The 17,667-nt window shown below is 39.4% G+C and overlaps 1 protein-coding gene across 5 annotated transcripts in view; it reads right to left on the bottom strand.

Moving 5' to 3' along the window:
* The window catches only part of NHSL1 (NHS like 1), a 219,462-nt gene that overhangs the window by 91,563 nt on the left and 110,232 nt on the right, over positions 1–17,667 (bottom strand). Inside the window, exon 1 of one of the 5 annotated variants that reach the window (XM_057489157.1) lies at positions 4,568–7,259. The exons of the other annotated variants lie outside the window; for them this stretch is intronic. Coding sequence (XP_057345140.1) covers positions 4,568–4,583 — 16 coding nt within the window. The 5' untranslated portion in view covers positions 4,584–7,259. Of the gene's footprint in view, positions 1–4,567; positions 7,260–17,667 lie in introns of those variants that run through there. 5 annotated transcript variants of the gene reach the window in all.

The following is a 17,667-nucleotide window of genomic DNA, read 5'->3' as shown; positions in this document are numbered from 1 at the left end:
AGGTCTATGGCTCTAAAAGCTGCTACTAATTTAAGTAAAACTCAAAGTTCTGAATGTATGGCAGGAAAATGTCCAGATTCACACAGATGCACTATTCTCAGGGTCACTTTGCATTTTGATTGTTAAAGTCTTTTAAAATCATGCTCAAAATCAAGTAGTAAAATAGTATAAACTTTGCTTAGTGCTTACTTGACAGTTTATTACTGGATTTAAGAAGGGGTGGGGACCTTCCAGAGCAAATGGCTGCTTGCAAGCTAACTTGAAAAATGCACTTGTTTCAGCACAGAAATAACAAATCTGTTTCTGATTCCAGACATTATTTTCCAAATGCTGCCAAGAAAAGAATCTAAGGAATTCTTTTACATACACAACATCCATGAGACAACTGGAAAGAGGCCTGTGATCTGTTCCAGGGTACACGATGAGGAAGGAGAGAGTTGAGTTTCTAGTATGAGCTGCCCTCTCGGGAGCAGAAGCACATGCCTGAGATAGTTCATAGCTATAATCTCCAACATAACTCTTTGCTATTATTAGACAACCGAAAGGCTTTCCTAAATCTGCAACTTGTGAAGTAGAAAAAGATATAGACAGGACCTTACCATGCTGGGCATGCAGGCAGCTGGAATACACCCACTCCACAGAATCCACCACTTTTCTGACCCGTGAAATTAGATTTCCAGATCTTGGATGACATATATGAGCTGAGAAAGGGAAAGAATCTAGTCTACCACCAGAGCCAGGTTTAAATCCCTGGAGAGAAATGCTGACCAGGTAAAACCCAGCATTAAATTCAGAAACATTAGGTCCATGATGCTCATAAAACATACTGAAATTATTCTTAGAGCACAAAAGGCCGCATGTACTCATCCATTATGAGCAATGGCACTGTTTTAAAAACGTGTTATTTTTTAAACTCAACTACACAGAGATATCCTGCTTTACAATTTGTAAGATTACATAATGATCAAGGCAATGATTCAAAAGTATGTCACTCAGCATGCATCACTTCTGTTATATTAATAAGAGGAGACTTAGCAACACAATCAGCTTTGAAGAGAAGGAGGATAACAGAATTCTGAAACACTGAGTCATCCAACAAGACTGAGCTATCTAATGCAACTGTTTAAGGTTTTGGCTCGCACTGGGTTCACCGCAGTGAACCCAGTTCACTTTTGTTTTTTGTTTTTCCCTTTCTCAGCAAGATAAGAGTTCATGAAGGAAACTGGATCCTTTATAGGAAACAAAAAGGCAACATTTCTTTTGCATGTCTGATCATACTGGGTACATTGTCAACCCTTCTGCCTACATACACAAAACTTGTCTTAAACTTAAAACTTGCGTTACCATAGGTTTCAAATGCATTATCAAGGCAGCTACCCTCAATCAGTGTGATTTCACACATGGTCCACTCCCGTGGGCTGAACAATGTTCCCCCAAAAGCCATGTTCACCAGGAACCTTCAGAATGTGACCTTATTTGGAAATGAGTCTTTGTAGATGTAATCAGTTAAGATGAGGCCACACACTGGATTAGGGTGGGCCCTAAATCCAATGACTGGTGTCCTTATAAGAAAACCATGTGACATGGAGACGCAGAGACACAGCAGAAGGCCAGGTGAAGACAGAGACAGAGACACTGCCACTAGCCAAAAAGCACCGAGGCCACCAGAGACTGGGAGAGGCGAGGAAAGAGTCTCCCCTGGAGATTTTAGAGGCAGCATGAATCTGCCAATACTTTGATTTCCACTCTAGCCTCTAGAACTGGGAGAGAAGAAAATTCTGTTTTCAGCCACTCACGTAGTGGTCATGTATTACAGCAGCTCTAGGAAACGAACACAGATTTGTCTACTAACCTGTGCCAGTCAGCCCACTGCTTCCTACCAGCCACCAAGATTACTACAGGAAATAAGATTAAATGTTTAAGGGCTTTTATAGCTGTTTGACATTGTGGTGATAACATACAACACATGATTTTACATTTTACAGAATACCCGTGATGGATTTGAAATTAAAAAGAAAAAAATAGTCTTCACAGAGATGCACTGCAAAGATAATTAATACTTATCAAAATGAAGCTTTATACTGTACTGTAACTTAAAAATTTGCATTCTGAATCATCTCAGGGAAACTTAATTTTGTTCCATGCAATTTTAGTGGTAAAATTTTTTATTCTAGTTTTTTGAATAGAGTAGTCCATGAATGGTACATAGTTTATGTATGGTGGTTTGCTGTTAACCGTATTATTATGATTAATTACGTATATTAGGTATATTATGATTAAGTGGCCAGAAACTCACTTCCCAGACCACGACAGATCACTGATTCCCCAGTGAAGGAACACCACACCACGGCTTTGTTAACACAGAGACCTTGGCAGGACATCTGGAGAGAACATCTTCCCAGAGACTGGGAGCTCAGCTATTGCTCAGACAAAATGAACTTGGATGGAGTGAACACATCTGAGCTACTTCAATGGCAACAGTAGAGAGTGGCTGTAAGCAGATGAACTCTTCGAGCTGACAGCAATGACTAAGATGCCATCTTTCTTCTAAGAAGGCACTTCCAGCACCAAAACTGGCCAAAGCTGTCAACAGGACTTTAGAAAATCATCTACATGGATAAACGGAAACCGTGCATCAGTGTGGGAGGCTGTCTGATGTGAATGTTTTCTTTCAACAATTAGAAGATACACAGAGGAAAATGACTTAACCCTAAAGAAGGGTAATCAACTTTCCTTTGATGCCAATGCGAATCATAACCACAAACGCAATAGTCCCTAGGACCTCAGCTAGCCGTAGAAACAGGCCAATTAATGAAAGCCTCTGAAAAATCTCCAACGGAGGGAAAGACAAACACAGTAAGAACACAAAGCACTAGCAAAGAGCCCTTAACATTCCTGTGTCTGATCTCACTCACCACTACTTTGCAATGCGTTTGCCTCATATGTAACACAAAGGGCAACCTAAAAATCATTACTGTAAATCAAGAGGCTATAAATCACAGGGAAAGAGCAAAATGTCAACTGTGTCCTGGCTGCTGGGGGATCAGAAAGTGGGCTTTAAAAAGCACCGAGATTCCTGATTAGAACACACACTTCAGCATAAAAGTACTCAGTTGTCATTACATGCCATTCACTTGACTTTCCAAAATGTTCTCAGTTACCACGGAAACTAAGAGTCCATGAAATTGATAGATTCTTTAATAAAATGAAACTGCTGTTATGGGAATGGGTGGAGACAAATATGTTGAAGCTGCAGAAATCATATCCTGCAACAACTCCACACCTGCATTCAATTAAAAATTCTAAACCTGAAGCTATCAATAGATCACAATGATTTCACCGACACTGTGGAAACCACACCAGGTTAGCACGCATCTTCATTCAGTAATATTGATTTTGGTTCTTCATAGTTACATTGTTTCTTGAGCAAACAATTTTTTAAGAAACATCATCATGAGAACTCATCACCCATTTCCCCTAAAATTATTCTTCAGAAATATTCAAATTCACTTCAGCCTTGTGCAGCGCCTTAGAAATCCACTGAAACTAGATACTCTCTATAGGAAGAACTAGTTGAATTCTTGTCTTTCTTGTCTCACCCCCTCGATTTTATCAAATTTGTAGAACCATATAAACAAATACACCAAGCTCAAAGTTTATCATTAAAGACTTTGGTGGTTTTAAAGGTGTCAAAAGATGATTAAAACTGTAAAGGTGGAGACTAGTGAATCCATGTCTATACATCTTTAATAGACTGAGGGCAATGCAAGCCAGCCAAGACCATTTTATTTCTAAAAACTGAAAAGCTGTCAAGAATTTGACATCATCAGAATGACATACACTTAAAGATATGAACAAAATAGTCTGCTCCAGATCTAAGGATTTTCATTTTAACTCTCCCATTCCAACGTCCTCATAGACAAACACACTCTCTAATGCCTACATTAATTACATTATTACAACAGTTGAAGGAAAATAGAGATGCAGAAAAAAATAATTGCCTCAAAAGAGAAAACACTCCCCAACTAATCAGGGAACTGCTACATATACTCATATACTCACCATCTTATAGTTCTTAGGAAGTATTATAACCCATACATAGCTAGAATAAGAAGTATGTTCAATAGTAATATTTCATTTCTGAATTTACACATAAAGTTTAAAGCAATAGCTTTTCCCTCCTTTCTATTCACTCTGATCCTTTACACGAGCAGCTAGCTCATCCTACAAAAACCTCTCTATTAGGGCTCGGACTACAACTATAAACTATTCCTACTTTTATTCTTCCCCTTCAAGCAGAACTTCTAACTACTTTTGTCTATGCCAAAACACATCCAGAGAGAGAAATATCCTTTCTGCCTAAAAGAAAATTCCATCTCCCCAGCAGGAGGTCTTTCTTCCTGTTTGCAACCAAAAAAAGAACAATGACTTTTTCACTTTCATACTTAACAGAACTCCCTCAAACTTTGATTTTAATGGAAGTAGCACTCTGATTTAGGCTCTGGTGTTGAATGACACCTTTTCTAACGATAACTTCACCACGCAGACGCACCCGGAGCCCCCTCACCTTTCAGGCAGAACATTGTGAAGCGGTTCCATGGAGGGGCTGGTCTGCTCGGCCCACCGCAGCCTTGCAGTGCTAGGCACAGCTGTCTCCCAGCCCACCTCCCCAGCACTGCCGGAGCGGCGGCAGGCAGCCAGCCCGTGCTTACAGGAAGCCACTGCCCAGTCCCCAGCTCTCTGGGCTGAGCTGCTGATACGGGACCTCCCTATCTCTCATACGTTATTTCACACTGGTGAATCAGCCAGGATCATCTTGGAGAAGGAGGGAAGCTGGGGTGAGCAGTCTCTGTCCCTATAGTCCAGCGCAGAGCAGCTCAAAGGCAAGCCCATCTGTTTGTCTTATCTACCAGCATTTTCCATGGCAGATGTGGCACCTCACGTGATCAACAACACAAAAAAGTAACCATTCGATTCAGTTTAACTGTTCCCTTTTAATTATGACTACAGTTGTTTGATTTCCTTATTCCTTTGCTACACACACAGATTTTTTTCTGATGTGGAACAACCCGTATACTGGTGCATAATTAGCACTGAACATTATGATATGACACTACACACAGCGGTCTGACTCTATATAAATGGGTGAATATATATGAAGCACTTGGAACAGTGCCAAACACTACACACTATGGAAATCTTGACTATCCTTATTACTATTACTACTACTACTATTAATAAAATAAATCTGAGTGTTAGGATAAAAACGCAAAGCATGTCACACTTCTAGGGCATTGACATTTTTCAGATGAGGAAACAAAGATTAATATACTTAAATCTGTATTAGCGTATGTGAATTTCTAACTCTCTGCAGCCATAATAAGATCATTAAATTTCTCCCCCTCCACTGAAAAGCTAAATTTACTCTGATGAGTTCAGGGTTTACTGTAAACTCTTTAACACACGTTAAAAAGCAAAAGAAAGACTTTTATTGCAGAGCTGAAAATAAACAGTCTACACAAATGGCCTGGGGGGCACCCCAATTAAAAGTGCTGCTTGAACTGTGAATGGCCCCGGGCCTTCAGAGACTCTCGAGTCTCCAGTCCACAGGAAGTAGCCATTGTTCATAAGGCCCATTGCTCTGTGCAGGTCTTCCTTTTGACTCCACAGGATGCAGGAAACTGACTCACAGAACCAGTCTATCTGTCTGTCTGTGTCCTGGGGTGCTCACTGCAGTCATTGCTATATAGTATGGATGTTCTGTGTATTTGGCTTTCAACACAGGGTTCAGCATGCTCTAGTTGGGTTTCTACTCGTCTCCTAATATCACCAGCAATGCTTACTGAGTAAGTCTGCCACGATAGGACGCCATTGTACGCCATAAAGAAATATGAGAGGTCCTTAGGCAGAAGCCGTTGGGTTGAAAAAACCCTGTACATGGAATGACAGTGATATTAACTCTTAAAACAGAACTGGAAGGAACCTTAAAGCTCATGGGCATTTGGTAGACTGGTTCAGAGTCGAGGTGATTTACCCAACTTAGTAGCCACTGCATCAAGAGCAAAGTCAAATCGCTTGATCCAGCCGTTTTCATCTCACCATGTGACCCTCCCTGTGTATGGTCACAATCATTCCTTGTCCTTTCCTGTCGAGTGGTCTTCCGTGCAATTTATGAGTTGTAAAGGTATTCCTGAAAGTTGTCTTGTGGGTTAGATTCAACTTTTTAAGTTGCACACACAGAGACAAATCCTACACCTTGGGGAGTTAAGACTTTTGAACACAGTTAGTACAAAGTAGGTTGTTGGTTTGGGGTGATTATTTGCTTTCAAAACACTCCATGAATACTTACAGTTAAACCCTTTAATATAGAAAGGACTTTATATGCTAAGGAGAACACTGAGCTGGAAAGTAAGAACCTGACTGCAGCTACATCTTGTGACATTACCTAGCTGGTCTCCACAGAACTTCATGACCAACAAATGCAAGGATTGAATGTGGGAACTAAATTAACTCTAAGAGTCTATCCTTCTAGTCTACCTCATTAATTTTTTGCTCTGACATATATAGATATGTATATTAATACAATATATATAAGGATTTCATTACATGTATTAAATCAGGAAAAGAGACAGACTTTGCCTTCTCGAGGTTGAGTGCAAGAAGTAGGTGGGTGAATAAATAACTACAACACAATTGATAAATTATATAATAGAAGAATACACTAAGTTAATTGCGATCAGTGATAACTTCTTGCCTATTACCATTGAGCTAGGCTACTTTAACCAGCTTAAAACATGTATAATTTAATATAATGGTTTGAATAGTCTCTCCCCTCAAAATTCCTCTCTGCCCAGAACCTGAGGATGTGACCTTATTTGGAAATAAGAGTCTTTGCAGATGTACTTAAGGTAAGGATCAACATGAGATGTCACTGGATTACGGTGGCAGTAAGGATGGCAAAAGTGTCCTTATAAGAAACAGTAAAGACAGAGACACAACAAAGGCCATATAGAGTCAAAGACTGGAGTTATACAAGGCAAGGAATGCCAGGAGCCATGAGAAGCTTGGAGAGACAAGGAAGGATTCTTCTCTAGAGCCTGGGGAGGGAGCACGGCCCTGTGGACACCTCGCTTTTACACTTCTGGCCTCCAGAGCTGTGAAAGAATACATTTCTGTTCTTTTAAGCCGCCCCTTTTGTGGCAATTCGCTATGGCAGCCCTAGAAAACTAACGTATTTAGCAAGGTAAGAATTGTGGGAGAAGAGGTATAATTTTTTTTTTTATGCTAATGTCAACTTACAATTACATGGACCTAAAACCTTTTTTCCATACTGCAGTGGCTACATATTTACTGAAAACAAATCTCCCTATAATATAGTACTTCTAAACAGCTCAGATACCATGTTCTATTCTACTAAATTAGTGCAATTACAGGAATCACCGTCTGAGAAGTTCACAGCATTGAACTCAGGCAGTGGAAATGGAACAGGCTTTTATTAATATCAAATACAAGATCATAATTTTTTAAAATCCCGGTTTTCCCCATCAAACAACAGAATATGTTGGAGAACTAAAACATGAAAAGGCACACTGTTCAAACTAGGGGGAAAAAAGGGAGAACTGTTCATGAACATTACCATTATCTGCCACCACTGATCTATGGCTACAGAGATTGAAAAAATATATGCCTAGGAAGCCTGCACGTAGGGAGTAGGCCTGGGGTGATGCATGCTCGCATCTGGACAGGACAAGGGTGCCTGTGCCAACCATGACCTTCGAGCTGCAACCACTTTCTCCCCTTGTAGGATTACAACATCTAACATCATTTATTATCTTGGCCAGAGGGAGTGGTAGCCATGCACACAGCCAAATTTTTTCAGATTTTGGCTAAACCACTCCAGTGCTATGAAATTTGTGTGCTGAAAAAAAACTGGGGTGGGGAGGGTGTTCAGTAAAACAGTGGAAATATGGTAAATTAGGAATGAAATCTGCATAACGCATAGAATTAGTGAGTCTAGATGGGCTCAAAAATCCTGCTTTGCTCCTGGCAAAACATAACAAAATTACATAAGAAAAACAAACAAACCGTATTTTCTCCCTATGCATCTTGACTCTTACCAAAAGTCAGACAAAAATGGAAAAACACTTCCATACCCCTGTGAGGTTTTGTTTCACATCAACTAGGAAAGTATTCCGCCAGGCAAGGCCTGTTTTCTTACCTGTATCTCTAGGCAGACTTCTCAGTGCTTTAAAAGTCAGAGGAGCCTGAAGACAAATTCCCAACCACCATTTTCCATTTCCCCCTAGACTGCAAGAGACCCAAGGTATGGAAAGCCTCCGATAATCTTCAGGTTAGAATGACGAGAGAAGATACAACTCTGGTGGCCCGGGTTGAAGAGCAGCAGCATCTGAACATCTTACCAAAGTCTTTCTAGAAAACATCCGTTTTTACCAATATTTTGAAATTTCAGAAGAGAGAGAGATTCAGTCTGGGTTTTTCTATATACCTATTATTGCCAAAGGCCCAAGAGAAACAAGGGGAAAAAATTATAGCACGGTACCTTTAAATGGGCTAATTTCACATTTTCCCTAGCTAGTTAAACACTAGTCTCTGATTCTGCGGCCGGCCCCAGGTTGGCCACTTCTGTAGGCAGCGCTAAGTTCGTCACGGTGAAATCTGGAACACAGGTCTTTGTTCTAGATACTGTGTCCTCCCATCACCACCTGACCCTGTATCCTGTTTGGTTTTTCTGCAGTCTGGAGCCAGGACTGACGGACTTGATCCCAAGGGCAACTTCACCCTCTTTGCAGCCATTTTCTCTTAGGTGTCTAAATCTTGGCTCATCCCACAGACAGGTTGCTTTGTGCTGGACACAGACCAAATAGGGAGCTCCTAGAGGCCGGCAAATGCTTCCTGGGGTTCTCCACGGCTTCTGGCCTCAGTGGCCTCATTCAGGTCACCGTATTTCCTCCAGGAACCGTGGGGATTCTGTTTCAACTGGTCATTTAAATATATGCTTTCTTGAGCCAGTTCTTTGGGTTATTTCAAGTTTTTTTTCCTCACAGCCAAGCCTGGACTTCTTGACCTCATCACCAAGAAAGCAGCCTCGTTTGGTTCCTTGTCATGAACTCGGTCTGTGAGCTCTCACGGCAGCCCTAGCTCTAACATCCAAGTGACCTTCTTTTTTCCAAGAACCCCGGGTCCCTCTGGTTCTGTTCTCCCAGGGAATGTAATAATGGGTTTCCAAGTTGACCTGAGCTCTTAGCTGAGATCATCTTACAGCCTCTCCTGATATCTCTTCAAGGCAGTGTAGAGCTGCCTTGAACCCACTGGTGTCCTCCAGGCTCCAGCCTGAAAGGCCACCCTCGTCCCTGGGCACACAGTCCACCTCCGAAGCCACGGCAGCAGGAAGAAGTCCTTACCGGGCAGCCTTGCTTCTCTCATCCCGCCCTTTTGTGCCTTTGAAATGCAGTACCCGAGAGGTCTCTTTAAGCTACAGCACTCCATTAGCCTTTGTAGCAGTTTTGGCTTAGTTTTTTCTTTCTAAACCTGACCTCTTAATCCACCTTCATACCTACTACATCTCTCTAAAAGAGCTCCTATTGCTTCATTCCTTCCCACAGGAAGAAAAAAATCACATTTCCACTTACATAAAAAATGCAAGGTAAGGAGAAATCCCAAACTCTTTATCTAGCAAGAAAGAAAACAGGCCCTTCTGGATTTGGACTCAATTCTTTTCCCAAAATTGTCTGGCCATGGGCTCTGCAGTGGCCCTGTCACTAGGCTTTGTGCCATATTCCATGTGGTCTCCTATCTCCACTATCTTTGATCAGGCCATTATTTCCTTTGTCAAGAATGCAGCCCCTACACCCAGAGCCTGCTTTTATTTCTCTTAAGCCTCCTTTGACAGGGCTTCTCTCCCCTAGCAGATCAAACCTTCCTGTACTATGTCACCATGGCACTTTATTTATGTATCTATGACAGTGTCACAATTCTGTCTGCCCATCTAAAATGAGAGTTCCTAAAAGTAGGGACCTGCTTGTTCACTCCAATGCCCTGTGGGTGCCTGGAACATAATAAACGATCAGTGTTTGTAGTATAAACCAGAATTATTGATACTGTAGTATTTCATCTGAAAGCAACTGGTGGAAAGCATATAAAGCCTGGATACTTTACACATCTAATAGCATAATGATTCCTATGAAAAGTCATAAAAATATTTACCATAGTCCTTAAAACTAAAGAGATACTATTTCCCCTACATACATCTGTTACTGAACCTCACTATTAAATAATAGTTACTGATCATTCATAGAATTTATGGTGGGATTTTTTAAAATCATCCTTTCTTTACAGATTAATAGACTATCATTATCTACAAATATCAAATCATTGTTGTACATCTAAAACTAACATAATGTTACACGTCAATTTTACCTTAATTTAAAAAAAACACCACTAAAAAAAGACCCACAAATACAAACACCATTCTCTCGCAAGGCAAGTTTACCAGAGCAAATTCAGAAAGCAGTTTTTCTTATTCTCATCCACCCTAATTAAATGTTTGAAGGATGATGGTACTAGGAAAAAACAAAGACTTTTTCTGGAAGTATCCATACCAGAATGCTGAAGTCAATGTGTCCAGCTGTAGGGAGGATACCAAGAAATGCCATAATAATGACCCCACATCCCTTTTCATAGTGAACTTACAATGAAACGTATTACAGGAGAAAAACAGAAGAAAAACCAATAAAATCGAACTTTCCTTCTATGAAAGCTTTACCACCATCAGTATGCTTGATATACTGATACTGTATTTTGGAGAGTCTAGGTTAAAGTGCATTAAAAAAACCTCATACCTTTCATGCTGTGTATTTCATCAATGTGCACGCTAAGGGACTTCTCCCAGAATCACACATAACGACGGCAACTCCCCTCCAAAAAACAAAACGCAACTACCCTAAAACACACAGGTCATTTGGATCATTTTCTCCCAAGCATCTGAGTAATCTGAGGAAGTCAAAACAATAACCACCCTTCAACCACAGAAACAGGTGCATCTCTCCCGCCCACAAAATCATAGTCCTAAATTATGCTGAAGAGAAGTCTGTCCACAAATCAGAATTATTCAACATCATGTATGAGCGGACCAGGAGGAACACAAGTTCGGGCACAATTCACTTGTTAATAAAACATAAGCCCATAGCCAGAGGGAGGAATTGGACTATAATTACTCTTAATCCTCAAGCAAAAGTTATAAAGGGTAAAAAGTTAAAAATTAAAAGGAATATGCACCAAGTTAAAATGCCCAGGCTCCTGTCAACTTCTGCACAGATAATCAACATTTCGATATTTCAGTTACTTAAGACTATAAATTTAGATTTAAAAAATTTTAAAGCCAACTATGTATTTGAAAACCTCACAGCCCTGTAAAAAGCAAGAGGATTTCCATAAAAAGGTTAGTTTATTTCTGAAATCACCACATTCTCCAACTTTTAACCCACTTAAACCTTGGTGATAGCACTTAAAGGAAGGAGCTCATCATTTCCCTTTCAACTGCCAAGTCTTCTGAGCAGTCAGGCAGTTTGAAACTTCAGGAATAGTGAGTTATTTCAGGACCCATAGGATTTGCAACAATAATGGTTTAAGGAAACCACAGCATTTCAGCTCCTTCAGTCTTTTTCCCTGTCCTGAGAAGTTTAAAAATAAGCAAGAAAATGATTCTTTAAATTGGCAGGCCACTTTCAGAGTGGCATCTTGCCACAGAGCATGATAATCACAGAGTTACAAGATCCACAGGGAACAGAGCATCCCCCAAAAAGAGTCTTCTCTGATCCTCCTCTGTGATTATGCCCAACAGATCTGAGCCTTTTCTTTTTTTTTGTTTTTATTTTTATTTTTATTTTGGTATCATTAATCTACAGTTACATGAGTAACATTACGTTTACTAGATTCCCCCCATCACCAAGTTACCCCCACATACCCCATTACAGTCACTGTCCATCAGCATATTATGATGTTATAGCATCACTACTTGTCTTCTGTGTTGTACATCCCTCCCTGTGCACCCCACACACATTATACATGCTAATCATAATGCCCACTTTCTTTCCCCCCCGACCTTGTCCCTCCCTTCCCACCCATCCTCCCCAGTCCCTTTCCCTTTGGTAACTGTTAGTCCATTCTTGGGTTCTGTGATTATGCTGCTGTTTTGCTCTTTCAGTTTTTTCTTTGTTCTTATACTACACATATGAGTGAAATCATTTGATACTTGTCTTTCTCCACCTGGCTTATTTCACTGAGCATAATACCCTCTAGCTCCATCCATGTTGTTGCAAATGATAGGACTTATTGTCTTCTTATGGCTGAATAATATTCCATTGTGTATATGAACCACATCTTCTTTATCCATACATCTACTGATGGACACTTAGGTTGCTTCCATTTCTTGGCTATTGTGAATAGTACTTTGATAAACATAGCGGTGCATATGTCTTTTTCAAACTGGACTGCTGCATTCTTATGGTAAATTCCTAGGAGTGGAATTCCTGGGTCAAATGGTATTTCTATTTTAAGTTTTTTGAGGAACCTCCATACTGCTTTCCACAATGGTTGAACTAATTTACATTCCCACCAGCAGTGTAGGAGGGTTCCCCTTTCTCCACATCCTCGCCAACATTTGTTGTTGTTTGTCTTTTGGATGGTGGCGATCCTTACTGGTGTGAGATGGTATCTCACTGTGGTTTTAATTTGCATTTCTCTGATGACTAGTGATGTGGAGCATCTTTACATGTGTTTGTTGGCCATCTGAATTTCTTCTTTGGAGAACTGTCTGCTCGGCAACTCTGCCAATTATTTAAATGGATTATTTGCTTTTTGTTTGTTGAGATGCATGAGTTCTTTATATATTTTGGATGTCAACCCTTGATCGGATCTGTCATTTATGAATATATTCTCCCATACTGTAAGATACCTTTTTGTTCTATTGGTGGTGTCCTTTGCTGTACAGAAGCTTTTCAGTTTGATGTAGTCCCACTTGTCCATTTTTGCTTTTATTTCCTTTGCCCAGGAGATATGTTCATGAAGAAGTCGCTCATGTTTATGTCCAAGAGATTTTTGCCTATGTTTTTTTCTAAGAGTTTTATGGTTTCATGACTTACATTCGAGGTCTTTGATCCATTTTGAATTTACTTTTGTGTATGAGGTTAGACAATGATCCAGTTTCATTCTCTTACATGTAGCCGTCCAGTTTTGCCAAAACCAGCTGTTGAAGAGGCTGTCATTTCCCCGTTGTATGTCCATGGCTACTTTATCATATATTAATTGACCATATATGTTTGGGTTAATATCTGGAGTCTCTATTCTGTTCCACTGTCTGTGGGTTTGTTCTTGTGCCAGTACCAAATTGTCTTGATTACTGTGGCTTTGTAATAGAGCTTGAAGTCGGATAGCTAGATCCCCCCTGCTTTATTCGTCCTTCTCAGGATTGCTTTGGCTGTTCGGGGTCTTTTGTGGTTCCATATGAACTTTAAAACTATTTGTTCCAGTTCATTGAAGAATGCTGTTGGTATTTTGATAGGCATTGCATTGAATCTGTAGATTGCTTTAGACAGGATGGCCATTTTAACAATATTAATTCTTCCTACCCAAGAGCATGGGATGAGTTTCCATTTGTTAGGGTCCTCTTTAATTTCTCTTAAGAGTGTCTTGTAGTTTTCAGGGTATAGGTCTTTCACTTCCTTGGTTAGGTTAATTCCTCGGTATTTTATTCTTTTTGATGCAATTGTGAATGGAACTGTTTTCCTGATTTCTCTTTCTGCTAGTTCATCGTAAGTGTATAGGAAAGCAACAGATTTCTGTGTATTAATTTTGTATCCTGCAACTTTGCTGAATTCCGATATTAGTTCTAGTAGTTTTGGAATGGAGTCTTTAGAGTTTTTTATGTACAATATCATGTCATCTGCAAATAGTGACAGTTTGACTTCTTCTTTACTAATCTGGATTCCTTGTATTTCTTTGTTTTGTCTAATTGCCGTGGCCAGGACCTCCAGTACTATGTTGAATAACAGTGGGGAGAGTGGGCATCTCTGTCTTGTTCCCCATCTTTGAGGAAAAGCTTTCAGCTTCTCACTGTTAAGTATGATGTTGGCTGTGGGTTTATTGTACATGGCCTTTATTATGTTGAGGTACTTGCCCTCTATGCCCATTTTGTTGAGAGTTTTTATCATGAATGGATGTTGAATTTTGTCAAATGCTTTTTCAGCATCTATGGATATGATCATGTGGTTTCTGTCCTTTTTGTTGATGTGGTGGATGATGATGATGGATTTTCGAATGTTGTACCATCCTTGCATCCCTGGGATGAATCCCACTTGGTCATGGTGTATGATCCTTTTTATGTATTTTTGAATTTGGTTTGCTAATATTTTGTTGAGTATTTTTGCACCTATGTTCATCAGGGATATTGGTCTATAATTTTCTTATTTTGTGGGGTCTTTGCCTGGTTTTGGTATTAGAGTGATGCTGGCTTCATAGAATGAGTTTGGAAGTATTCCCTCCTCTTCTATTTTTTGGAAAACTTTAAGGAGAATGGGTATTACGTCTTCTCTATATGTCTGATAAAATTCAGTGGTGAATCCATCTGGACCAGGGGTTTGATCTTGGGTAGTTTTTTGATTACCAATTCAATTTATTTGCTGGTAATTGGTCTGTTTAGATTTTCTGTTTCTTCCTTGGTCAGTCTTGGAAGGTTGTATTTTTCTAGGAAATTGTCCATTTCTTGTAGGTTTTCTAGCTTGTTAGCATATAGATTCTCATAATATTCTCTAATAATTTTTTGTATTTCTGTGGGGTCTGTTTTGATTTTTCCTTCCTCATTTCTGATTCTGTTGATGTGCACAGATTCTCTTTTTCTCTTAATAAGTCTGGCTAGGGGCTTATATATTTTGTTTATTTTCTCAAAGAAGCAGCTCTTGGTTTCATTGATTTTTTCTATTGTTTTATTCTTCTCAATTTTGTTTATTTCTTCTCTGATCTTTATTACATCCCTCCTTCTGCTGACTTTGGGCCTCATTTTTTCTTCTTTTTCTTGTTTCAATACGTGACTTTATTCATTTGGGATTGTTCTTCCTTCTTTAAATAGGCCTGGATTGCTATATACTTTCCTCTTAGAACTGCCTTCACTGCATCCCACAGAAGTTGGGGTTTTGTGCTGTTTTTGTCATTTGTCTCCATAAATTGCTTGATCTGTTTTAATTTGGTCATTGCTTCATTGATTATTTAGGAGCATGTTGTTAAGCCTCCATGTGTTTTTGAGCCTTTTTGTTTTCTTTGTACAATTTATTTCTTATTTTATGCCTTTGTGGTCTGAGAAGTTCGTTGGTAGAATTTCAATCTTTCTGAATTTACTGAGGCTCTTTTTGTGGTCTGGTATGTGGTCTATTCTGGAGAATGTTCCATGTGCACTTGAAAAGAATGTGTATCCTGCTGCTTTGGGGTATAGAGTTCTGTAGATGTCTGTTAGGTCATTCTGTTCTAGTGTGTTGTTCAGTGCCTCTGTGTCCTTTCTTATTTTTTGTCTGGTGGATCTGTCCTTTGGAGTGAGTAGTGTGTTGAAGTCTCCTAAAATGAATGCATTGCATTCTATTTCCTCCTTTAATTCTGTTAGTATTTGTTTCACATATGTTGGTGCTTCTGTATTGGGTGCATATATATTTATAATGGTTATATCCTCTTGTTAGACTGACCCCTTTGTCATTATGTAATGTCTTTATCTCTTGTTACTTTCTTTGTTCTGAAGTCTATTTTGGGTTATACAAGTACTGCAACAACTGCTTTTTTCTCCCTATTGTTTGCATGAAATATCTTTTTCCATCCCTTGACTTTTAGTCTGTTTGTCTTTGGGTTTGAGGTGTGTCTCTTGTAAGCAGCATATAGATGGGTCTTGCTTTTTTATCCATTCTCTTACTCTGTGTCTTTCAATTGGTGTATTCAGTCCATTTACATTTAGGGTGATTATTGAAAGATATGTACTTATTGCCATTGCAGGCTTTAGATTTGTGGTTACCAAAGGTTCAAGTGTAGCTTCTGTACTATCTCACTGTCTAACTTAACTCTCTTATTAAGCTATTATAAACACAGTCTGATGATTATTTCTATCCCTTCTTATTCCTCCTCCTCCATTCTTTATATGTTAGGTGTTTTATTCTGTACTCTTTTATGTTTCTTTTGACTGCTTTTGTGAGTTCTAACAGAAACCACCTACAATTCTGTTGATAGTAATGGCTGATTATTTATTTGTGTTCTATTTTTATTTAATGCCTCTTTGCAAATTCAGCTATTAACAATAACAAATCTATGGCTACTTAAGAGGAAAAAAATTGTATGTCAAAAATAGAATACTAAGTCTAATGTTTTTAGATGCACTTACTTCTTTAAGACAGGTGTGCTTCTAACAGCTCTATTAAGTTACTTATTCAATTGCCCCTAAGGATTTCAGTTCCTACAAAAGAAAGGCAGCAGCCAGGGCCCCTTGGGGTTTTCTGTTTGTGTTTTTGGTTTTTGTTTTTTCCTTCAATTCTTTGTAAACAGAATGAATTTTTCTTTTGTAAGAAGAATAAAAGTGACACCAGAAAGCCTGTTTTTTTCAGGGCTGATGCTTTTGCTATCATGAGTAAGTTGCTTATCTTCTGCACATCTATTTAGAACACTTTCTGTGTGATACAGACTGAATGAAAAGCTCCCAAAACGTGCTCTGTGAGGTCAGCAAAGGAATCTGTCACTTGACCTTCACAGGGCAACCAAGAATGTCAAATTAAAGAAACTAATAGAAAGGAACACATTTGCAATACCATTTAAGAGAAAAGAAAGGAATGCAGGGGCAGAGTCTAACTGGGCTGCTGTCAGTTGTCAGGTGGGTCACAGCAAGCTGACTGACTGTCCTAGGTCCTCTGCTGCTCATCTGTCAAACAAGGGATCACACAGGGTTACCTCCCAAGTTCCTCCCAGCTCTAACAAGCTAGCATTGTTTTGTCAAGGGAATTCCACTGGATCCCTTCCAAACTCCTGTTTAGGGACTATAGACAACATGTACTAAAATGCTCTCAAATGGCACTGAGAGAGGAAAACATGTGCTCATTGCTTCAACAGGCTATCTCTCTAAATAATTGCTAAAGTTGATTTCTCCATTTGAGTATACACAAAACAACCAGAATTCTTTCAAAGTTCACTTCATCCGAAAGAAAGGCAGCTTTACAACTGACATTACCTATGAGACTTTACAACCAAAACACAGAATAACTACACTGGGTATCAAAAGCTTTTGATATCAGGAGTAGGCAAGCATCTTTTACCAATTCTCCAGTGTCTGGAGAATGAGCGAAAAGATAACAGTGCTTTTTGAAATTGTTACTTTTGTCTGAGCCTCATTTCTTGAGTCACAGAAAAAAAAATTTTTGACTCTCTTTTCAATTTACTCAAATTGCACCCAGACATTTTTACAGCTCTCCTATGTATAAATCTGAGTAGTCACGGAGCAACTACTCCAGGCCTCGAATGCAAAATGGGGATTGTAGCATTTCAACCCAGACTACTGAAATACCATGTTACTAATGACTATTGGGATATTGGTGGTTTATTAATAAATTTACAGAAAAGGCACAGGGTCAA

Source organism: Manis pentadactyla, chromosome 12 (genome assembly GCF_030020395.1).
Source record: "Manis pentadactyla isolate mManPen7 chromosome 12, mManPen7.hap1, whole genome shotgun sequence".
NCBI classification, from domain to species: Eukaryota; Metazoa; Chordata; class Mammalia; order Pholidota; family Manidae; genus Manis; species Manis pentadactyla.
This window is presented reverse-complemented; position numbering and strand designations above follow the sequence as displayed.